This window comes from Schistocerca gregaria, chromosome 6, assembly GCF_023897955.1.
Source record: "Schistocerca gregaria isolate iqSchGreg1 chromosome 6, iqSchGreg1.2, whole genome shotgun sequence".
NCBI lineage: Eukaryota > Metazoa > Arthropoda > Insecta > Orthoptera > Acrididae > Schistocerca > Schistocerca gregaria.
In genome coordinates this window covers 388,809,381-388,834,229 of record NC_064925.1, presented here as the reverse complement: position 1 = coordinate 388,834,229, position 24,849 = coordinate 388,809,381, and the positions used below count along the sequence as shown (strand labels likewise).

Sequence of the window (24,849 nt, the reverse complement as noted above, 5' to 3'; positions counted from 1 at the left end):
GTACTACAACATAATCATGATTCTCCAGTTGAAGGACACCAAAGTACAGGAAGAATTAATGAATGAATAAAAAAAAAGTACTGACTATGGAGCAGAATTAAAAAGGATATAGAAGATTATATCCAGAAATGTGAAAGCTGCCAGAAGAACAAACTCACTAGTAAACACGCAAAGATGCCTCTAGAGATCTTTACGATTCCCAAACACAAGAAGTGTCATATTGATTTGGTACGTACAGAGTACCATCAGTAATACTGAATGAGGCAGGATCAATTTTATAAGTGAAACCATGAAAACAATGTGCAAATTGTTGCATACTGAGAAAATTCAATCTACCAGCTAACATCCTCAAATAAACAGAGCATGAGAAAGGTTGATTCACATGTTAACAGAAATGCTTCAACATTGCATAAACAGACTGCAAACAGACTGGGACAGATAGCTTCTGTACATCGATTTTGTGTACAATACAACACCACACAGCACAACAGGATATATGCCATACAAATTATTCTTTTTATAACAATGAAAACAATCAATTATTGACAAAATTATTTAATTGGATAGATAAAAGGTCTACTCACCAAGTGGAACCAGAACACACACATAAAAGTCTGTTGTGATTGGCAAGCTTTTGGAGCCAGTGGCTCCTTCTTAGGCAGAAGCGTTGAAAGGGAAGGAAGAAGGGTGAAGGAAAAGAACTTGAGAGGTCTAGGAAAAGGGGTAGATTTTAGGAAAGTCACCTAGAACCGCAGGTCAGGGAAGACTTAACGTATGGGATGAGAATCCTTCTGAGAATGTCTTTCCTTCTCATCCTGTATGGCAAGTCTCCCCTGACCCATAGTACTGGGTGACTTTCCCAAAATCTACCCCTCTTTCTAGACCTGTCAAGTCCTTTTCCTTTGCCTTTCTTCCTTCCCCGTCAACCCTTATGCCTGAAGAGAGAGCCACTGGCTCCGAAAGCTTGCCAATCACAACAGTCTTTTATGTGTGTGTTCTGCTCTCCCTTGTTGAGTAGATTTTTTATCCATAGAATTAAATAGAATTATTCTTTTTAGTGTATACATTCCAGGGATATACAGAAGAATCTGGTGAGGCTTATTATAATTTTAATGATTATATGGGAGAACTGGAACTGTGGATGCAAGAGACACACCAATGTCAGAGAGGACAGAATACATAATTCAAGGTAAAGAACAAGAAGCATTATGATAAAACACATAATCCAAAATAATTCTATTTTGATGATACAGTTCTATTGTTTGCTTAGAGCATACAATGAGGTAGATCGCATAAACTAGGTACCCGACGGTGACATCTGTACACGGTAATGTGAATAAAGGGAACCAGTTTTGTAATCTCCCTAAAAAGAAATAAATATCTTATGGTTCATGCCTACAGGCTGAAGGAACTTTTCTAATTCCAGATGTCAGCATTGTACTACATCATTGACATTACTCTCCTGCAGTTGGAGTTGAGCACACTTGAAAACAATCATAAACACAGGTCCCAAAATTTCAGTCATCACCCAGACTGTATTATGACAACATGGGAAAAGCAAAAATTTATAGTGTAGCTTGGAGAACTGTGAATTATTTCAGTTCACTAGCACTATGGGCACAATATATAAGGGAGACGAGGAGAACTTGAATACAGGTTTTGTCCCAAGATTTGAAGGTGATGAGGGTGTTGTAACTTCAACAAGAAAAGGAACTTACTTGAAGATAATGTACTACCCAGACATTGCCCTTTCCTGCGTGAGGATGACCCCCCTTCCCCCCTCCATGCCATTTTCACATTTCAGTGAGGAATTGGAGCTATGGCCAGCCTAATCACAAGATTAAAACAGCATTTTGTGCCTCCAACAGTTAAGGTACCACATGAAATCAAGCTTTTCTACTTGCTTATTCTGGAGCTAAAGTATTTCGACTTCTTCAGCTGTTTAATCCAGGTTTGGACCAAAGTAAACTAATATGCACTCTGTTGAAGAACCAACTAATTGCCTACTATGCTTTGCTTAACGTTTTCAGTACTACTGTGCACAATAAACAACCCATGACATCATCTACAATGTTACACGACTCTCTGCCAGTCCTTCAGACCTGTAAACAAACTCAAAGTATGAAACAATTATGTTGCCACAAGACCGGTATCTACTCCTAGCCTTTGGGCACAATCAATCTAAAGGTTTCCAATAACATATGAGCAGGCATGTCATTTCCAGAACATTACATTTCCATTTTGGCAACATTTCAGGGAACCAGTTACTTACAGGAAGTTTTACCTGAGAATTGTAATGATTAATTTTCTACTGCAGTTAACAACTTGCCTACAGTATCACTTGGGATAGTCAATGAATTCATGACTGATGCACACACAAACTCTGTGGAATCCTCCAATCTGTTCGCTGCCAATATTATTCCATTATCTGAACAATCAGCTGACTATCTGTCATGTATCAGTGAGCTTTTGCCCCACAGGTTTTCGACAGCAAGGAATAACACTCTTGGTAATGCCATCACTCCTGTCTGTGAGCAGTGTTCTGCCCACATCTCCATTGAAGATATCACAATCACCAGTCTTTCTGGACTCTACAGTATTCGAGATGTGGACCAATCGATGCCCAAGTGTTCACTTCAATCTCTTTTAGCCTCCCACAGTGGCATAGCATCACAGTGTTGGGCACCTCTCAGGACTACTCTGTATCCCCGACTTCAGTGCTGAGTGGTGACAATGATACGTTCACAGATAGTGGTGCAGATTCAAATTGTGATACAATGATGCACTATGTGAAGTGCTTCACAAAGCTGTGGATGCAGGTGATGCTTCTTTGACAGTGGTTCTCTTAGCCCTTGCACCATGCCATTAGCACAGGACCAGGTACCTACACTTGCTACTTCAACAAACTCTCTTTCCTCATAGTCATCTTCAGGTCCTGCCACAAACTTCTGCTACTCTCTTCAATGGCAAAGTCATCACTCTCAGGAATTATGATGCACATCTTGGTCTTACATTTTCAACAGTGTCTCTTGCCATCACAGATACATGTCTCATGACCTGCAATTTTTTCAGGTAGAAGAATTGGCACAACACAGAACTCCATCCAATGGCCCATGCCTTGGAACACACCTACACAGTCAAACTCTCAAGACTCCTCAGGCTCGTGACCATAAGAACCCATTGCTGCACACAGGGTTGCTACTATTGCTTGCACGGACACACTACAAACGCTACTGGCAGAATTTCCCAGTTTTTCGATTACTCACTCTTAAAAATTCAAACACAAATACTGGTCCACACCAGGAAGCACCTCCATCCACAATATCTGGGAGAAGGTTCCATCTTCAGTGACACATATTTTGTAGCTGTTATCTCTTCAGATTCACTCCGAATGGTACCCATCTGGACCAACCTCAGCATTCGTGTCATCATCCAGGATGGCTGCAGCATCGCTAAAGGGCTCTTCATGACCTCGGCTACAGGGACTGGGAGACAGCCATCGAAGTCACCCACACTCATGGGTGTCAATTACAATGACCCAAGGTGCCTCATGCATGGGGACACCACTGTCAATGCCAGTCTCTACACCATGGCTTCGCCATCTCTCCTATTGGGGGTAGTACCCCATGCTTCTCCTAGGATGGCTATTACACAGCAATAAAACCAAGGTGGACCACTTTAACTACCAACAGGTGTCCACTGTCAGCATCGCAACACTGGCTGGCATACATCGTTTGCATTGCCATTAGCGGTGCTACAGTTATAGAACTGTTTTGCCTCTGTTGACCACATGTCCACCAGGGGGTGGAGTAGGTAACCATCAGTCTGGCTTTTACTTAGTCAGATGCCATTTGTTAGCAAGCCAGTTCCATTTGCACAGCCTTACCTGCATCTATTCTGTGCAGTCCTTGAACAGACAAGCCATTGCCATGTGCAGCTCCACTTAGCAATGACCACTACCTCCAAAGCTAATTGTTCAAATTTTTCCAGGTAAAAATCGAATAAGAAACCATGTCAATGGTATCGATACATGGAAGATACATTTGTGGTTTGGTCACATGGCAAAAAATTTTTACAGGAATTCTTTTGTTATTTAAATAGCATAAATCTTAAAATCCAGTTTACCATGGAAATAGAGAAAGACAATGCAATATTCTTCTCGGATGTCTTCGTTATGAGACAGACTGATAGCAGCTTGAAATATAAAGTCTTTCAGAAGGTTTTATGTACCGACAGATACTTGCATAAGGATTCCAGTCATCATCCACAATAGAAAAGAGGTGTAATTAAAAGTCTAGTGGACAGAGCTAAAAGGATTTGTATGCCGGAATACCTGGACGCAGAGTTAACAGGCTTTTGAGAAGAATGGGTACTCTAGTAAGGAAATAAATAGAGTCTTGTGACCAAATAACAGGAGGCCTAAGGACAACAATAGGACACAGAGATGGAGGAACGCTGTTTCTTTACCCTTCATCAAAAAAGTAACGGATCAAATCGACAAGATTTTAAGGAAACATAATGTTTGACTGATTTTAGACCAACTAAGAAAATAGGCCAAACAGTTCGTTCCATTAAGAATAAACGTCCCCCTCTGTCTTCAAGTGGTGTATACAAGATCCTGTGTACGTACGGTAAGGTCTGCATTGGAACTACAAAGATGAATATGACTACACGGATGAAGGAACATAAAAGTCTTTGGCAACTAGGGAAAGCAAACACATCAGCTGTGGCGAAACATGATCTTCAGTCAGGCGATCACATAGTGAAATTTTCGGAAACTGAAGTTTTATGTACTTTGTCAAACTATTATCCAGGACTGCACAGAGAAGCCATCAAAATATATAAACACGGGGATAATTTTAACAGATTAGAAAAGCCATGAAACTCAGCGATATATGGACAGTGGCACTACAGAATCGATGAGAAGTTTTTATCTTTGACATACTATGATTGATAGTTATATTTTATCTTTGACAAGGTTTATCTCTGCTATCACGTGAAATCCAGACCACTCCCACTTTCCACTGTATTTAGACTGCTCTTCAGTGTCCGACTTATCAGTTGGCAAGACTCAGCACAATCAGGGTCACCTCTAAAGATGTCCAGCATAGCCTTGTACAAAACTTCAGGGATAGAAAAGTTCCATGGACCATGGCCATACAACCCGGAAGAATTCTCATCAGACTCAGTTAGATGAACTCATCAGAGAAAACTGTCAGATGAAACAGACACAGCTCTCAGATAAGTGTGGCCATGAGAGCATGTAAAGATATCATTGCAGAATTGTAATTCAGAAAACTGTGTTCTCAGTGTGTGCCTTGAATTCTCACTCCTGACATGGTACAGTGGAGACTGGACATCTGTCAACAATTTCTTTTGTGTTTTGTGCATGAATGTGATTGGTTGCTTGACAACATTGTGAGAGGAGATGAAGGATGGGTTCCCCATTTTTAACCCAAAAACAAGACAGCATAAACAGAGTTTCACCAGAAAGGATCACTAACACCAAAAAAGTTCAAGATAATGTTTTCAGCAGGCAAAGTGAAGCTCACAGTGTTCTGGAATGTTCAAGGTGTGGTGCATTTGAAATTTGTATCTCAAGACACCACCATAAACTCTGCAATGTACTGCAAGACCCCTGAGAAACTGGCACCTTGAAAAAAGAGTTCATACACATATAGAGCACCCTCTTCTGTAACACGACAATGCCAGATCACACACGAGTGCTGCAACATCTGTAACAATCTTGAGTTCAATGTCATGGATCATCCTCCTTACAGTTCTGACTTGGCTCCAATCAATTTTTATCTATTTCTTACACTACCACCCTCGAGGACTTAACTTTGATAGTGATGGAGTGGTGCAAGCAGAGCTGAGGTTGTGGCTTCATCAACAAAGTCCAAGATTCTATAGTGTAAGTATCAACATAATAGTCTCTCATTAGGAGAAATATGTTCATTGCATGGTGACTATGTCGAGAAATAAATATGCAGGCAAAAAGTATAATGATGCAGAATGCTAAAAAGGTTTTTTTTATTTTCTAATAAAAGAATTTTCATACAAGAAATTCAGAGGCATTACTGCTCAGCATGCCCTCATATATTCTGTCCTTCAGTAAAATGAGAAGAAGTCTTAAAGCATAAAATAATAAAAAGTATCCTCAACTGCCTAAATTATAGTGATTCACAGAGAGGAGACATTGACAGAGTGAATGGCAAATCAATTTTCCATAACTAAGCTCTTGTCATCCACTTCTCTGAGGGATTCAGATTGAACTGAAATTATGAAATAGTCTGTAAACCACATTTAGATATCTCACCTGCACAGAATTGCCTTTAAAATGCTTACATTCTGTTCTGAGAACTGGTCTGGTTCACGATTACACTATGTTAGAAAATGTTCTGCTTGTTAAACGTAATTCTGTGTAATATAAGCAGATAATACTTTCACAGTTTCAATAACTGTTAAGTTGATGTGCAATACTATCATTTATTACAACTGTGGTATCATCAGCAACTGATACCATGCAGGGGTGATCATTCCACTATATGAAGTTGGCAATGGTGGTTATGCAGATTACCATGAGAGGCAGCCACAGCCAACCGCTAACTGCAACCATCAACTGCCTGAGAGACAAGCCCCATTGGATGAGCACCATGAGCTCTTTCGGAGACTGTGCTTACCACCACCAATTACCTACTAATGTGCATGTGTTTCAAATTTTTTCAGAGGCCAATTTATTTTTGCCATTTGTGACTTTTTTTTTCACTGTGTTGTGAATCATGGCTACTGCATCACCAGACATGTCCCTATATCAAATCATTCAGTTGTAGGCCCGGCTCATGGAAGGCATGACTAAGTTACTGCAATTCTCTGCTGCCCAAACACTGCCACAACAAGAAATGCCTGCCTGTGTGCCACAGCTCCGACCATTCAGTGCTCAGCAAGAGGAATGGTCTGAATACAGGGTGCAGCTTGATGTCCACTTCTCAGCTCACCAGATTCAAGGTATGGACAGATATCCATATTTGTTTGTTGTCAGTAGGCGTCAATGGGTACTGTCTTGCACGTAAATTGTTTTCTACTACCCACCCTGAAAGTATTCAGTGTGAGGAATTACTTGCTTCTTTAGACAAATATTTTGATGAACAACTGAGTATGGCAGCTGCTCATACAAATTTTTTAGACAGCTTATGGAGCCTAACCAAACTGATAAACCATAGGTAAGAAACACACAGGGCCTAATTAGACAGTGCAAATTTCATTGTGACTGTGGCAAATATTACAGTGATGCTAAGTTGTATGAAGACACTTGCATTAGGAATTACTTTATGAAGTTTTCACATCAAGCATTAAAACAAGAGCTAGATTGATGGAGTCACAAGACACTCTGGACAGTTCTGCAGTTGATTTTGAATCCCCACATATTTTTATAGTGCATATGAGAAGTGACATTAAACAGCTTGTGTGTTCAGGACATGTGTGCTACTGCCATATGGAATAGTCAATGCCGCATTGCACTAGTAAACAACAGCAACTTGTCAAGTGGCAGCCATGAGGTGCAAAATCATGTCCCCAGTGTTTCAAGGCACACAAGTGGCAGACGTGTCCCTGCTGTGGTGTGCAGTGTTTCCATTATGGTAAGCATGGCTGCATTCAGTCTGCCTACTTACAAAAGAATAGACAAAACAAAGACATGGTGCCTTCCTCAAAGTGTCATAGAATGACGGTCAATATTGTACTGTCCAAGGCAGTTCACATTCACAAGGAAGTCCAGACTTAGTCAAAATCCATGTCACACCCTCCAAATTCTTTACCTAGCTAAATGAAAGTGAATAAGTTGTTCGTTACGTGGAATATTCTCAGTTGAGACATGTGCATCCTATTAGACATGGGAACATCAGTTACGATTCTGAACAGATGTACTTATGAGTGGCTGGGGCAGCTCAAACTCCATAAGTTGAAGCAGTTATTTCTGTGTACAATGGACAGGATATCCCGGATCTTGGAGTCTGTAGTTTGCCTGCCACATTCTGGAACATTTCTAAGAGAGGGTCCCTTTTACTATCTTGCATTAAAAAAAATTCTTTTGTTCCTTAAGAACATGCTTTCACATTATGTGATGAGTTTAGCGATCTGTCTGAGGACAGTTTAGACAAAGCATCACATTTTGAGGTGTGTATCATATTGATGACAATATGCAACCTAGATTATTTTGGCTCATCTCTCAAGCTATTAGGCAAAAAGTTGCTCACGGGTTGAAAAAAAGGCAGGACCAAGGCATCATTATCTTCATGCCACCTAGTCAGTGGGCATCTCCATTGGTGATACCAAATCTGGAAAACTGTGGTTGTGTCCTGATTTTAAGGCTGGGTTAACCCTTGGTCAGAAGGCCTAACTGATAGACTAGGAGCTGGCCGCTTCCTTTCTAAAACTGATTTGCCAGATATCTACCTCCAAATTCCTTTGAGTGAGCAGTCACATTGTTTCTTTGTCATCAACAACCTTCTGGACTTGTTCAAGTTTCTGCATCTGTCCTCTGCTAGTGCTTCAGCAATGGCGATATTCCAGAGTTACCTGGAACAGCCGACTGCTTGTGTACCCTTATCTTCTAATTATTTAAATGAAACTGAGGTTTTTGGTCACTCCCCCGATAAGCATTTAGAAAAATTGAGGAGTCTCCTTCCAGCATTTTCTGCTGTCAGATGGAAATGCAACAAGGACAAGTGTGCCTTTTTAAAATGGAAATCAAGTACTTAGGACAGGTGATCAATGCTCAGGTTTTTCACCCAACGCAAGTCCATCTCAAAGCAATTCATCAGCTCACAAAGACCTGTGATATGAGCGAATTGCAAACAGTGTTAGGAAAGCTCATTTATTATATTGGGTTTGTCCCAAATTTGGCCTAAATTGTTGGACCATTCCACCAACTTTGTTGGAAGACTGTCCCATTCATATTGTCCAAACAGTATCAGTCAGACTCTTGAAAATTAAAGGAATCAACATTGAGTGACACTTAAATGTAACCGTAGGCTTCCGCGGCCGTTGTCAATGTCAATAAAATTATTCTGGGTTAGAGACCGCATTGTCATTTATAAAATTCCAACGTTTTGGCATCTGTTGCAAGACGCCTTCCTCAGGGTGTGTTGTTAACTGCTGAATGAGCGCCAGTGTGGGTACATATATACTATGGAAGAGTGTTGTGATTGGATGTGAGGATGAGGAGGAAGGGTACTAGGAGTTCATTTTATTGGCGTTTGCATTGCGTCTTGTTATTGGCGGAAATAGGCGTTTTCCATTGGAGTTTCCTTTACTGCCTGCCATTGGTGGAAATCGGCGAACAGGAGACTTAGCAGCGACTGCAGCGTAGCATTGTTTACTAACTGCCTAGTATCGACTAGGCCGCGTCAGCGCTCTGTGTACCATCCTCCGTTGTGGCCTACCACATGCCTGTTGCTTTGCGCGAGCTGTCCTTCCACAAAGCTGTCACAGCAGGCAGCCAAGACGCTGGAAGTCTGTACCCGTCTTCTCTGTTCATATTATCGGGTCGCTTGGCTATTTCTATAGCCTCTCTAATCTTCCTCCTCAAACTAAACGGCTGTTTCGCCAGTACTCGGGCCTCTCGAAATTCGATGTTCATCCTGCACTGCTCATGATGTTCTGACACCGCTGATTTGCTATATTGTTTGAGGCGGATATATCTCTCATGTTCAGTTAGCCTCGTGCTTATTGGACGCCCAGTCTCACCTACATACACCAGTCCACATTCACACTCGATTTCATAAAGTCCGGCGGCATGAAACTTGTCAATTGTATCTTTTGTCGAGCCCAGAATGTCTTTTATTTTGTTGTTGCTACAAAAAATCGGCTTTATACCTGCCCGACGGAGAATTTTGCCCAGACGTTCAGTAACCCCTTGTACATACGGTAGCACGGCGGTGTTCTGTGCTTCGTTCTGTATTTCCCTGTTGCCCTCCTCCTTCGGCGCCATGGTTTTGCGTATCAGCCTCATGTCGTAGCCATTAGTTCCAAAAATGGTCCTGAGGTTCTGCAGTTCAGCTTGCAGGTTGTATTCATCGCTGATCCTGTAGGCTCTCTTAGTTAAAGTTCACAGGGCCGAATTCTTTTGCATAGGATGGTGGTGGGAGGATGCATGCAGGTACCTGTCTGTGTTGGTGGGCTTCCTGTAAACTCTGTGTCCAAGCTTCCCGTCTGGCTTACAATAAACTTCTACGTCGAGAAAAGGCAATACCCCGTTCTTTTCAATCTCCATGGTAAAATGAATTTTGCTGCTGCTGGTTAAGATGTTCGTGGAAGTTCTGAAGCTCTTCTTCTCCGTGTGACCAGATAACAAAGGTGTCATCCACGTATCGTAGCCAGCATTCCGGGCGTAATGGCGCGGACAGGAGTGCTGTTTCTTCGAATGCTTGCATAAAAATGTCTGCTGCAGCAGGCGAAAGAGGGGAACCCATAGCAACACCGTCCGTCTGCTCGTAAAAATCCCCTTTCCACCTAAAATAGGTGGTCGTCAAACAGTGGCGCAAGAGCTCGCTGATGTCAGGTGCCATGCATTCCTCTAAGATGTTCATGGTGTCCGTCACGGGTACATTCGTGAACAAAGATTTCACGTCAAAACTGACCATCAAATCCGTATCAGAGACACGCTTCTCTTTCAAAAGTGCTATAAAATGGGTGGAGTCCTTGACGTATGCATCTGTATGTCTCACTAAACGTCTAAGCTTCGGAGCCAATTCTTTCGCTAATTTGTAGGTCAGCGAGTTGATACTACTCACTATCGGCCGTAAAGGGAAGGCTTCTTTGTGGATCTTTGGTACCCCATATATTCTTGGTGCCTGTGGCACCTGTGGAATGAGTCTACGGGTCGTGTCAAAATTCATCCTGGTTTGCTTCCGCAGCGCTTGCGTCGATTTCACTATCTTGACCGTCGGATCCCCCTTAAGTTTATGGTAAATGGGTTCCTTCAAAAGATCCTCCATCCGCTTATCGTAATCTACTGTGTCCAACACTACGGTGGCATTTCCCTTGTCCGCCTGTATTATCACAATCTGAGAGTTGTTCTTCAGCTCCTTGATGGCCTGACGTTCCTCTTTACCGATGTTTTGCTTCGGAGGCTTTGCGTGAGCCAAGACTCGTACTGTTTCTTGTCGGATCTTCTCTGCTTCTGGTTGTGGTAGATGGTGTACCGAGGCCTCCACTGATTCGATAATGTCTTCTTTCGGTACTAGTTTTGGTGCTATTGCATAGTTCATCCCTTTCGCCAAAACTTTTGTGGCTGCATCGCTCAAGGTGTGGCTGGAGAGGTTCACCACTGTTCGGCGCGTATCCAAAACTGGTCCTTCATCTCTTGTTTTCCGTTGCAATTTGTCGAACTTCGTCACCTGGCGACTGGTGGTACATTCACTTGATCTGGCAGCTTGCTGGACGGTTAACCTGTCGACCTTGTGCCAGTCTTCCACATCCAATTTCCCACTCAGCAAGAGGTGTAGTTCACACAGTTTTATGTTGTTCACGTCGAGACTACCACGAATGTGACGGATCCTTTCCCGCAATAAAGCTTTGCTGGCCTGTGCACAGATATTCCTGGCCTTGTACGATTTTATGTGGGACGTCAGCCGTAAAAATATTGGTACTACATTGGCATCCCTACATCTCTTCAGGAACGCAAGATCATTCAGCAGTTTACCTCTTTTCAGCCTCAGTGATTCGAGCTGCCTGATGTTTGCATAAATCTCCTGCCCATACAGGTGCATTAAATGTAACCGTAGGCTTCCGCGGCCGTTGTCAATGTCAATAAAATTCTTTTGGGTTAGAGACCGCATTGTCATTTATAAAATTCCAACGTTTCGGCGTCTGTTGCAAGACGCCTTCCTCAGGGTGTGTTGCTAACTGCTGAATGAGCGCAAGTGTGGGTACATAAATACTATGGAAGAGTGTTGTGATTGGATGTGAGGATGAGGAGGAAGGGTACTAGGAGTATAAAGCTGATTTTTCGTAGCAACAACAAAATAAAAGACATTCTGGGCTCGACAAAAGATACAATTGACAAGTTTCATGCCGCCGGAGTTTATGAAATCGAGTGTAAATGTGGACTGGTGTATGTAGGTGAGACTGGGCGTCCAATAAGCACGAGGCTAACTGAACATGAGAGATATATCCGCCTCAAACAATATAGCGGTGACAGAACATCATGAGCAGTGCAGGATGAACATCGAATTTCGAGAGGCCCGAGTACTGGCGAAACAGCCGTTTAGTTTGAGGAGGAAGATTAGAGAGGCTATAGAAATAGCCAAGCGACCCGATAATATGAACAGAGAAGACGGGTACAGACTTCCAGCGTCTTGGCTGCCTGCTGTGACAGCTTTGCAGAAGGACAGCTCGCGCAAAGCAACAGGCGTGCGGTAGGCCACAACGGAGGATGGTACACAGAGCACTGACGCGGCCTAGTCAATACTAGGCAGTTAGTAAACAACGCTACGCTGCAGTCACCGCTAAGTCTCCTATTCGCCAATTTCCACCAATGGCAGGCAGTAAAGGAAACTCCAATGGAAAATGCCTATTTCCGCCAATAACAAGACGCAATGCAAACGCCAATAACATGAACTCCTAGTACCCTTCCTCCTCATCCTCACATCCAATCACAACACTCTTCCATAGTATATATGTACCCACACTTGCGCTCATTCAGCAGTTAGCAACACACCCTGAGGAAGGCGTCTTGCAACAGACGCCGAAACGTTGGAATTTTTTAAATGACAATGCGGTCTCTAACCCAGAAGAATTTTATTGACATTGAGTGACACTTGTTTGGAGCAGTCTGATCCCACTAAGCCTGTCTTTAATTCTGCTGAACTATCAGTATGAGATTATATACAGACCAACCACCAAGCACCTCAATATGGGCACCTTTTCTTGTTTGCCTGTCAACAATGATTATTCGGATTCTAGTTTTTATATGGACATACAGGATTTAAAATTCTGCAAGGATTCTGCATTATGCATCAGTGAACTGCCCAAGCAACAGCTGCAGATCATTACCTACAAGTCTTATTAAAGGACTCTCACACTGGATGGCCACACCTGGTCAAGGCAATTTTCAGCTCTCTGGTGCAGTGCTACTTTGAACACTGCCATGATCTGTTGGTTCAACAGGGTGTCATCTTCATCCACACAGAGTCTGATCATTCACATGTGCTAATTCCACAATTGTTATAGAGAGAAATTCTCCAATTGCTGGACAAAGGCCGTTGAGGCATGGTGTGAGCCAAACAACTCTCCTGACGATTGCTAGTTGCCAGGTATGTGTGGAGCATCAAGCTGCTGGACACCAAAAGTTTTTTGAGTGGCTCAAACTGAACACCCAATGACAAAGACTTCATATAAACTTTGATGGTCCATTTTGGAGTATTTGCTGGTTGTTGACTCTTTCAGCAAATTACCTTTTGTGTTATCTACACAGTGCACAATATCATCACACACCATCAAGTCCCCAACTCCAGTTTTTGTATCGGAGGCCTACTAGAAGTGATTCTCCCTGACAACGGAATGTGATATCATCAGTAATCAGTATCACACAGGCTGCATCATTGCACTATACAAAGTTGTCAATAGTAATTATGGAGATTACCATGAGAGTCAGCCATGAGCAGCTGCTTCCTCCAACTGCCAGCTGCCTGAGGGACACACCCACTTGGATTGACACTGGCAGCTCAAAGCATCACACTAATAAGCGGCCTCCACAGGGAACCTCCAGTCTCTACTGTTTGGGCTCCAGTTTTTTGGACCAGCACTCTGGTTACAGTATTTGAGTCTCCGGAATCTTCAATTTAATTAAAAGCAGCTTAGTCAAGATACAGATGTGAGTACAAGGGTAAATGACTCAGGCTTCTGATTGTTACCAGATAGTGATTAAAGTTCAAATAGGACTTGTTAGTGGCATTACCTGTACATACTCCACACTGCTATCTGGATTTATATCAGGACATTCAGTGGAATCACTGTACCAAGTTAAGTATATAGTTATATTAAACATTTAACTGGTGTATGTTTATTTCAATCTACAATTCTGCCACAGAACCCAATGCCATCCCAATAGGAAACAACAGCAATAACAGAGAAGAACATTTATTAATATAAAGCATCTCTCATGATGATCAACACTGCAGAAATTATTTATTACAACAATTGAAGTGAACATTCATAAATCAGATACTAAATATATCTCATGATTATCAGTAATGTTAAGTAACATTTATTATATTAATGAAGTTCAATATAAATCAGATACTAAGTGTATCTCTCTTAGGCTGAAATATTTTCATTGTTTCATCTTTACAATCTTATCAATCACATCTGTCACATATCATAAATATTTGAAGTGAGGAAATCAGTTCAGCTTGTCAAATCTGGTCCATCAAGCATGACAGATTTTAGTCATACATACCATTCTCATCCAGCCATATACTGTCATCACTGATTTTAACTCATCCTGAAACATAAAAGCTTACTTTAGCTAGTTGTTGTAACCCAAGACACTATTAACCAGTTCCCCTATGCAACTGACCTAGACAAGAAATAACAATGACATTAAAAATTGTAATAATGGAGACCATGCTCCAAAAAGCAAAAGTGTTGAGTAGTGAAAATGCACATGCAAAAAAGAAAGAAAACTTGCTAGCTCCCAAGCCCATCTTCCTCCTGACCCCAACGACACCCCAACAATCCTGTCTGACCCATTGCAGCTGGTTATTGAACTCCCACTCTTGTTAACTAACACCACCAACCAATTACCCGAAACATAGCCTCCCATGTTAAAGATAGTAACCCTGTCCTTCAACGACTCTCTGCCTCCTCCACCCTTTCCTTCCTGGATCCCTACCCATCACTGTTGATGCTGCCTCCGTATACCTTCTTGGCCTCTCAAATCTCCCAACCCCTAGTCTGGTTCAGATTCATTGATGATATCTTCATGATCTGGACATAGAGCCAAGACACCCTATCGTCATTTGTTCACAAACTCAACATCTTCTCTCCCATCTGCTTCACCTGATCCTTCTCAACCCAGCTTGCTACCTTCCTGAATGTTGATTCCACCTCTCAGATGGCTCCATCCACACTTATGTCCACATTAAACCAACTAACCAACAACAGTACCTGCATTTTGACAGCTGCAATCCCTTCCACATAAAAAAAAATGACTCCCATACATCCTGGTCCTGAGTGGATGATGTATTTGCAGTGATGAGAACTATTTTGCCCAGTATGCTGAAGGTCTGATGCAGATCTTCACAGACAGGAACTGCTCCCCTGCCCCCTCCCCTCCCCTCACCCTGAGACCTAGTCTGCTAAAGGATCTCCAATGCCATATCCCCACACACCTCCACTTCCTGCCAAGGATCAGATAAAAAGGAGTTCTCCCTCACCACTCAATATTACCCTGGACTGGATCCATTGAACAATATCCTTTGTAAGGGCTTCCATTATCTCTCATAATGCCCTGAAATGAGGGACATCATAACCAAGATCCTTCCCATCCCTCTTAAACTGGTGTTCCCCCAATCACCCTGCACTTCCTGCTCCAGTTCTTTCACAGGCATCAGAGGCCGGGCCTCCAGTGGAAGCAGCCATGTAATATTCCAACTCTGGTGTAAACACTGCATAGCTTCTCATGTCATTATGACTACAAACCAGCTGTCCATCAAGATTAATGGCCACTGCTAAACTGTTACCTAGAACAAAGTTGACCACCTGATGGCACAATATGCTATTGATCATAACTTGCTGAATTTCAATGACTGCTTCACAACCCATGTTATCTGGATCCTTTTCTCCACCCCCAGTTCCTCTGAACTATGCAGATGGGAGTTATCTTGCATAACATCCTTCACCCCTGTAATTGTCTTGTCCTCAATTTCCAGTAAACCACTGCAACACACCCTCCACTTAACAGTTTCCCCTCTCTCCATCCTGTCACCTCTTCCTAATTCACATCCCCATATCACCTTTAGTATGTGCTGCTCCTCATTGGCTCCAACAATTGTGCATCACATGCGTAGTCCGTGCACATGTCATCCTTTCCTACAACATTCCTAGCTGGAAAACTGGCTGACTCCTTCCAAGCCATTGGCCATCCATGCTCAACCCCCCCCCCCCCTTCTCTCTCTCTCTCTCTCTCTCTCTCTCTCTCTCTCTCTCTCTCTCTCTCTCTCTCTCTCTCCCTACCTCTCTCCCCCTCCCTCTCTCCCTTCCTCCCTCCCTCTACCCTATCCCACCCAATGCAACCTGCACTCCAGCACAGGCATATTGTGTCCGGCCGGTGTCATTTATGGGCACAGATATATTTGTACTCTAACTCAAAAAAAGATTGCTTCAAAGGCTATCAAGTTTTCTTTGCTATTTAAGTGTGCCTGTCGGTGACTCAACAATTCAAAGTTTCTAATTTTCAGTAAGTGGTTTCCTTTACTCCAAGGTATTTACATTCCACCAGAACTTTCCTACAAAATAATAATTACAAGTTATTATTATTATTATTATTATTATTATTATTATTATGACTATCATACAGTTTTTTCCATGATGACATTATTCCTTCAGATTTTATTCAAATTTTAGTTTACAACTCTGACGTAATATACATTGCATGACAAGCAGTCCTTTGGACAATAGCATCTTTGCAAAACTTGCTAATGATATTGATTACTAATAGGTTCTTATACAACTTACCTGCTAAAGATTCAACATGCATTTCTCACTTCAGATTGCATTGAATGGTTAAACCACACAGAATTTTACTTTAAACTCTTTTTTTTTATAGTTTCACTATGTATTTACAGTTTAATTTCATCACTGTTTACTATTTCAAACTCCATGAGATATGTCTTACTGGTGCTTATATTAACATGGCTTTTATTGAAGTATTGAACAATTTCCTTTGTCACAATACTGCAAAGAATCTCTAATTCATTAAGTGATACCTTTTTTATACATGATAAATATATGCGTAAGGAAGTACTTCGCAGCTTAGAGATCAATACTGAATGTCATTCCCATAAATCAAAAACAGAAGAAGGCTCAATACTGCCACACCTTATTTTATATTAGTAATTTTAGAATTGTGATCACTATTTTCAGTTTGAAGAAGTACAAACTATTTCAGTTACTCAATACATCAGTGTCAAATGGCAAGGAATGACTGTTAGTCAGACACATGTACAGTACTGTCTCTGTGTAGAATGGGGTCGGTGTGCAATCTACCTGAGTGTGACTGAGGTTGGATTGTGATGACCTGGAGGAAGCTGCACAACTTGTTGGGTGTTCAAGGAGTGCTGTAGTGAGGGTCTTCAGCATGAGGCAAAACCAAGGTGAAACCACATCAAGATGTTTGGTGATGGGCAACAACCACTCATTGCACATATTGGACTACGTAGGCTGGGTAGACTGGTAAAACAGTCATTAAACTGTGGCAGAACTAACATCAGTCTTTAATGCTGGGCAGAGTGTAAGTATGTCCAAACAAACAGTGCACTGAATACTCCTAACGATGGGCCTCTGCAACGAATGACCCATGCATCTGCCAATGTTAACACCATGATGTTGACGACTACAGCTGAAATGAGCATGTGACCATTGGCACTGGACATTGGTGCAGTGTCCGAGTGTTGCATGGTCTGAGATTCCCAATATTTTCTTCATTATGCCAATGGGAGGGTGTGAATCCATCATCTTCCAGGGGAACAGCTCCTTGACACCCCTACTGTGGGACAGAGACAAGCTGGTGGCAGCTCCATTATGTTCTGGGGAACATTCATGAGATAAGAATTAGATGACTTGTGTGCACAAATGTGGTGCCTACTCCCTCCAGTGATCTACCAAGGCCTCACTACTTCCATGTCATGATGCATCACACTGTTATCCATCCCAAAGGTGGACATACCAGATACTAGGTAGGTGGTCATAATGTTCTGGCTGATAAGTCTATAAAAGGTTGTATTACTGTGTACTGTATGATCATGTATTATTTTCTTTGTCCTACTTTATGTATATATTCATATGCTGAGGTGACAAAAGTCATGGGATAGTGATATGCACATATACAGATGGCAGTAGCATCACATACATGAATTATAAAAGGGCAGTGTATTGGTGGATCTGTCTTTTGTACTCACGTCATTCACGTGAAAAGATTTCTGGCATGATTATGGACCGATGACCTCGCTGTTTGGTCCTCTGCCCCAAATCAACCAACAAATCTGACATGTCATGGCCACTTGATGGGAATCAACAGACTTTGAATGAGGAATAGTAGTTGGAGCAAGATGCATGAGACGTTCCATTTTGGAAATTGTTAGGGAGTTCAGTATTCTGAGATCCATAGTGTCAAGACTGTGCTGAGAGTACCAAATTTCAGGCATCACTTCTCACCAAGAGCAACACACTGGCCTTTACTTAATGACTGAGAGCAGCAGTGTTTGCATGTAATTGTCAGCGCTTACAGAAATAATAGCAGAAATTGATGTGGGACATACCGCTAATGTATCTGCTAGGACCCTGTGGTGAAATGTGGCATTAATGGGCTATGGCAGCAGATGACCAACACGAGTGCCTTTGCTAACAGTACAAAATTACCTGCAACACCTCTCCTGGTCTCATGACCATATCAGTTGGATCCCTGATGACTCGAAGACTGTGGCCTGTTAAGATGAGTCCTGATTTCAGTTGGTAAGAGCTGATGATAGGATTCAAGTGTGGCACAGACTTCACAAAGCCATTGACCCAAGTTGTGGCTCCATAATGGTGAGGGCTGTGTTTACATGGAATGTACTGGTTCCTCTGACCCAACTGAGCCAATCATTGACTGGAAATGGTTATGGTGGGGTACTTAGAGACCATTTGCAGCCGTTCATGGACTTCATGTTCCCAAACAATGACGGAATTTTTATTGATGACACTGTGCTATGTCAGTGGACAACAATTGCTCATGACTGATTTGAAGAATATTCTGGATAGTTCAAGCAAATGATTTGATCACCCAGATCACCCGACAAGAATCCCATTGAACATTTATATTACATAATAAAGAGGTCAGTTCATGACGAAATCCTGCACCAGCAACACAGTCACAAATATAGGTGTATATAGAGGCAGCACGGCTCAATATTTCTGCAGGGGACTTCCAATGACTTGTTGAGTCTGTGCCACATTGAGTTGCTCCATTTCACCAGGCAAAAGGAGGTCCAAGACGATATTAGGAGGTATCCCATGACTTTTGTCACCTCAGTGTATGTTCCATTTCTTAAAATAGTTTCACATAAATTAACATGTACATTTGTACAACATCCATACAATATTTATTGTCTACAGATGGATAAATAAAATAAACAGAACTGGCAGCAACTTCTCACGGTTCAAGAGGTTCATATGATTTTGTCTGAAGATTGGCAACTGCTGAAGACCCATTTAGTATAAGGAAAGACTTTTCAAAAATTTTTGTTCAACCTTTACCTGCACACTTACATGTTTTGCAAGCAATCTCCTTTGTAGACTGCATTTTCCCAGTATCCTACCAATAAACCTAAGTAAGCTGCTTTACCTATGAATGAGCCTATGTGATCATTCCATTTCATATTTCCAAAGATTATTACACCTAGACATTTGTATGACAGCCTCACCGATACTTTAGTCATAAGATACCTTTTTTTTCATTTTGTGAAGAGCAAAATTTTAAATTTCTGAACCTTTAAAGTAAATTGTCAATATTTTCATGGGTTTGGAAACTTATGACAATTTGATTGGATATTTGGATAATTCCTTTTTTCAGATAGCTCTTCATTATAGATTACTGTATAATCTTTGGAAGTCTGAGGCAACTATTAAAGTTGTCTGACAGGTCTTTAATATACTGGATGGTAAGCACAGCCATGGGGCATTCCTGAAGTTACTTCTGTTTAATATAATACTAGAAGGAGAAACAATTTACATAATCCAGCACTCAGCCTTCGTGTGGCAGCAAAACGAATTAAATATTCAGCCATAAAAAATTTTAAACAAGTTTCTAGTGCACAAAGAGTTAACAAAAGTAACTTCAAACACAAACTTAAAACATATCTGCTTGACAGCTCATTTTACTTGATAAAAGAATTTCTGACTGTATAGTAGTATTGCTTTGTATGTGTGTGTGTGTGTGTGTGTGTGTGTGTGTGTGTGTGTGTGTGCGTGTGTGTGTGTGTGTGTGTGCGTGCGCGCGTGTGTGTGTGTGTGTGTGTGTGTGTGTGTGTGTGTGTGTGTGTGTGTGCGTGTGTGTGTGTGCGTGCGTGTGTGTGTGTGTGTGTGTGTGTGTGTGTGTGTGTGTGTGTGTGTGTGTGTGTGTGCGTTCGTGCGTGCGTGCGTGCGTGCGTCGTGTGTGTGTGTGTGTGTGTGTGTGTGTGTGTGTGTGTGTGTGTGTGCGTTTGTGCGTGCGTGCGTCGTGTGTGTGTGTGTGTGTGTGTGTGTGTGTGTGTGCGCGCGCATGTGTGTCTGGTTTTTTTTTTTTTCAATTTTGCACATGTTTTCAACTAATTAGATGTACTGTAATTATAAAACTGACTCATTCAACAGTATAGCAATAAGTCACATTTATTATCCATGAAACATGCTGATAACTATCTAACTAACATTCGTCAGTGATGCTTCATCTGCGATAACATGCAGCCACAAATTTCATTTGATCATATTATCTTATTTTTATTAATAACTGTTGGTGTTCTAGTGAGTCAAAAGTCTTTTGGATGTCAATAACTAATTTACAAATTTACATATTGCAGCCATTTATACCCAGTTTAAGTTGTATCCTTTTGAATTTCTTAAATGAAATTGTGTAATTTTGATGTTTGCAATTCCTGCTACATATTTTGTATAGCAGTTGCAATGTACTGTACTTACAAGTTCAATATGTCGGAAAGTTAATACCATCTTGACAACAGTTGCATTAGTGTGCTGTGCAGGTCTCGAGAACTTGTCATAATGTGTTAAAAGCTTACGCTTCAGCTTATCTGTCCAGGTGGCATTCCATAGTGGTTTGGTATCATCTGTATTTGGTATCTCTGGACTGCCTGTAAAAAGTTAGAAGGTGCCTTACTTAACAAACTATAATTCATTTATATCACTAAATGTAATGCCAGACTGGAAGATGTTAAGACATTGCTGAATAAACTGCAATCATTGTAGCATTTAATTTCACTTTGTAGTTAGTAGTCTATTCTGTTGTCTTGCTTATTTTGTGAGTGATTACTTACATCTTTCTTCAATTTCCACAGATCTTTAGCTACAGTGACAACAATAGTAATGCATTCATAATCCAAATAACTGTGCTCTTCAATAATTAATAAGTTTTTAACCTACATTATTTATAGACATTCTGAAAATGCTATTGTCAGATGTAAACTACTCATTGTTTGAAATGTGTTTTCTTACTTGTCCACTGTAAGTGATTTCTCCATTATATAGTAACATTTCTGGAAGTGTTTCGAGATATGTGTATGTCTGATAATTGTGGTGTTGTGCTGACCAATCACCAAGTCAGGCCTCACAGACTTCTGACCAGGTAAAATTGCCAGTGCTTCCTTTGTTGATGCATCTATGACAATATCCAAAAACAATGGACACAAATGAAGATGATAGCAAGCCTGCAAGTGGCACAGTTGTTTCTGAACATGAATTGCACCTTTGCAATGCCCTCAATGTGTTGCAAGTGTCAATCATGGTCAAAACAACGTTCTGCATAGGTGTGACTGCACTATATCAGAGCTAACTGAATTTAAAAGTGAGCTTATTGTTGGCATTCATATGGTGTACACTTCTGTAAGCAATATAGCTGAAGAGTTTGGTGTTTCAAGAGGCACTGTAACAGTTATTTATACTGCATAAAGGCAAATATAGATTTAAGTGTCAGAAAGTCATTTCTGAAAGTATTTGTATGGAGTGTAGCCATGTATAGAAAGTGAAATATGGATGATAAATAGTTTGGACAAGAAGAGAATAGAAGCTTTCGAAATGTGGTGGTACAGAAGAGTGCTGAAGATTAGATGGGTAGATCACGTAACTAATGAGGAAGTATTGAATAGGATTGGGGAGAAGAGAAGTTTGTGGCACAACTTGACTAGAAGAAGGGATCGGTTGGTAGGACATGTTCTGAGGCATCAAGGAATTACCAATTTAGTATTGGAGGGCAGCGTGGAGGGTAAAAATTGTAGAGGGAGACCAAGAGATGAACACACTAAGCAGATTCAAAAGGATGTATGTTGCAGTAGGTACTGGGAGATGAAGAAGCTTGCACAGTGTAGAGTAGCATGGAAAGCTGCATCAAACCAGTCTCAGGACTGAAGACCACAACAACAACAACAACAACAACAAGGGCAAAGCAGAGAAACGTCATCTGCTTAGTCACAACACAGATGAAAATGTGTGTAGAGTTATAGTGACAACACTTATTGAAGAGGATTGTGATGAAAAATAAGAGGATGACAGCTGCAGTAGTCACTGTAGAACTGAATGTTACACCCACGAACCCAGTCAGCATGAAAACAACATGAAGGGAGCTACATAATCTGGGAATCAGGATGAGCTGGGATTCCAAAACAACACATCAGTAATGCTGATGTCTGTAACAGGAAAATGTAATGTCAAATGCATTGAACATGGGCTATGGAGCAATGGAAGAAAGTCATTTGGTAGTATGAGTCTGGTTTCACATTGTCTCCAATTTCTGGCCAAGTTTGTGTCTGGTGTATGCTGCCCAAGACTACGAAGCAGACTGCTTGCTGCCAAGAGTGAAATTTGATGGGCCTTTAGAGATGATTTGGGCACTCATGTCATGGTATTCCATGGGTACCTTGGTAACTGTACAAGGCTGCATTGCTGCCAAGAATTATGTGACCATTTTGGCTGATCATATCCATCTGGTGTTGGTACAATGTTTGTTCTTCAATGGTGATGCTATGTTTCAAGATGACAGGGCCTATCTTAACACAGCTTGAATTGTCCAGGACTCATTTTGTGAGCACGAGGGTGAATTTTTGCATCTCCCCAGGCCACCAGTCATCAGATCTCAATATTATTGAGCCTTTGTCATCTACTTTTGGAGAGAATGGTGCTCAATCTTTATCCACATCCAGCATCTTTCCTGATTTTGCCACTATTTTGCAGGAAGAATGATATTAAATTCCTTTGAAAACCATACAGGACCTGTATGTATCCATTCTGTGATGACTGGATGCTGGTTTGAATATCAACAGTTTTCCTACACCGTATTAGGCATGGTAATGCATCGTGTTTTTAATATTTCCACATTTTTGTCCAGCCCCTGTACTTTCACTTTCTTGACTATCAGCTCAATTTTAATACCTTAGTCTTAAAGCACCAGGGCCTCCTCTTCTACTGTTATACCTGATTTGTCAGAAGGGGATGATCAGCCACTTCAGTTTCCATCATTCTGGGAGTGTCTGTGCCTTCTAAGCACTGTCTCATATCATGGAATATTGTTGCCATACACTTCCACCAATTCATTATGAACTATTGCAGCAGTATTCCCCTTCATATGCAGAAAACAAATTACCACATGATATTCCACTTTGTCAGTGGGCTGCACCATTTTGTTTTGGCAGCTATAGCTTTGTGCTATGGTACAGAGTGGGGGAATTACAATGTGTACCAGGTCTGCAGGCAAATATCTGTAAACAAATAAAAAATTAATTACGTAACTTTTTTTGATGTGGTAATAAAAACTTTATGAGTATTCCTTACAGATCTTGTCAAAACCTCTCCTGCTAAACACAACGTTGAAAGAAAAAATGAATAATAGAGATGGGAGGGCATCACAAAGGAGTGTTATCTCTAAGAGAAGGGAGCTGTTATGAAGCTTATTTTTGTACTTAATTTTTGTGTCTAGAGATGGTAGTGTCAATGTAATCAGTGTTGTGTGAACTGTGTAAACAAAAAAATTCTTGCTATAGCTGCTGCTGCTGCTAAGTATCCTATAGGAAAGCAGTGGCTTCTGTAGCATAAGAAGTACACAAACGAGACTCCTGGTGAGTGAAAATACATGATGTGGTCTGACAAGTGTACTTCTTACACTCTTTAGTACTGCATGATTGGTCTAACTATTGAGAATACTAGGAAAAGTCTAAAATGAAGGTTGTTTTGTTGCAACCTTGAATTATGGTGGACATTATTGAATGATTTGAGCAGTCATATTATTGTGTTTTTGTATCCTATTAGCATTATGGATGAAAACACTAGATGAAAACACTGTTGAAAAACATGCCAAAGTATCAGATGGTGAGCTGTTTAACTCTGCAAGCACAGACTGGCCAAAAAATAATTTTGTCAATCAGTTTCTTGTCAGAGTTAGATAAGAGAAGATTTGTAACAGGAGCAGGTTGCAAGCAAGAGAAAAGGGCCTGCTTTCATGTGAGGCAAATCTAAAATGCTATAACAGCTGAAAGTGTGAGCATTTTCTGGACAAGAGTCACTCAAACTGTTAAAAACCTTCAGGGAAAAGACAGAAGCACCACTGTGAGCTACTTTTGTAAAGCTTACTAATGACAAACTATGACTAGCACTAATCTACTCACACAGACAATCACAGGAATTACTTCTAGATCTCACGTTCAATTTCTGGCATTGACAGGGTGCACTCAACACCCTAAAGTCAACTGAGAATCTGCTTGAGTGAGAAGTAGTGGCCCAAGGTCTACAAAGCTAACAATGACCAGGAGAGCATTGTACTGGCCCCACACACTCTGTACCACATCTGAATGATGGCATTCTTAGAGGATAGCATGGTGACTGGTCAGCACT

The 24,849-nt window shown here is 41.2% G+C and overlaps 1 protein-coding gene across 1 annotated transcript in view; it reads right to left on the bottom strand.

Moving 5' to 3' along the window:
* LOC126278411 (acetylcholine receptor subunit alpha-L1-like) overlaps nucleotides 1–24,849 on the bottom strand; it is a 194,481-nt gene that overhangs the window by 72,465 nt on the left and 97,167 nt on the right. The window contains exons 2-3 of the mRNA XM_049978518.1: nucleotides 20,935–21,104; nucleotides 14,462–14,506 (exon numbers count right to left, since the gene is read on the bottom strand). Coding sequence (XP_049834475.1) covers nucleotides 14,462–14,506; nucleotides 20,935–21,104 — 215 coding nt within the window. The remainder of the gene's footprint in view (nucleotides 1–14,461; nucleotides 14,507–20,934; nucleotides 21,105–24,849) is intronic.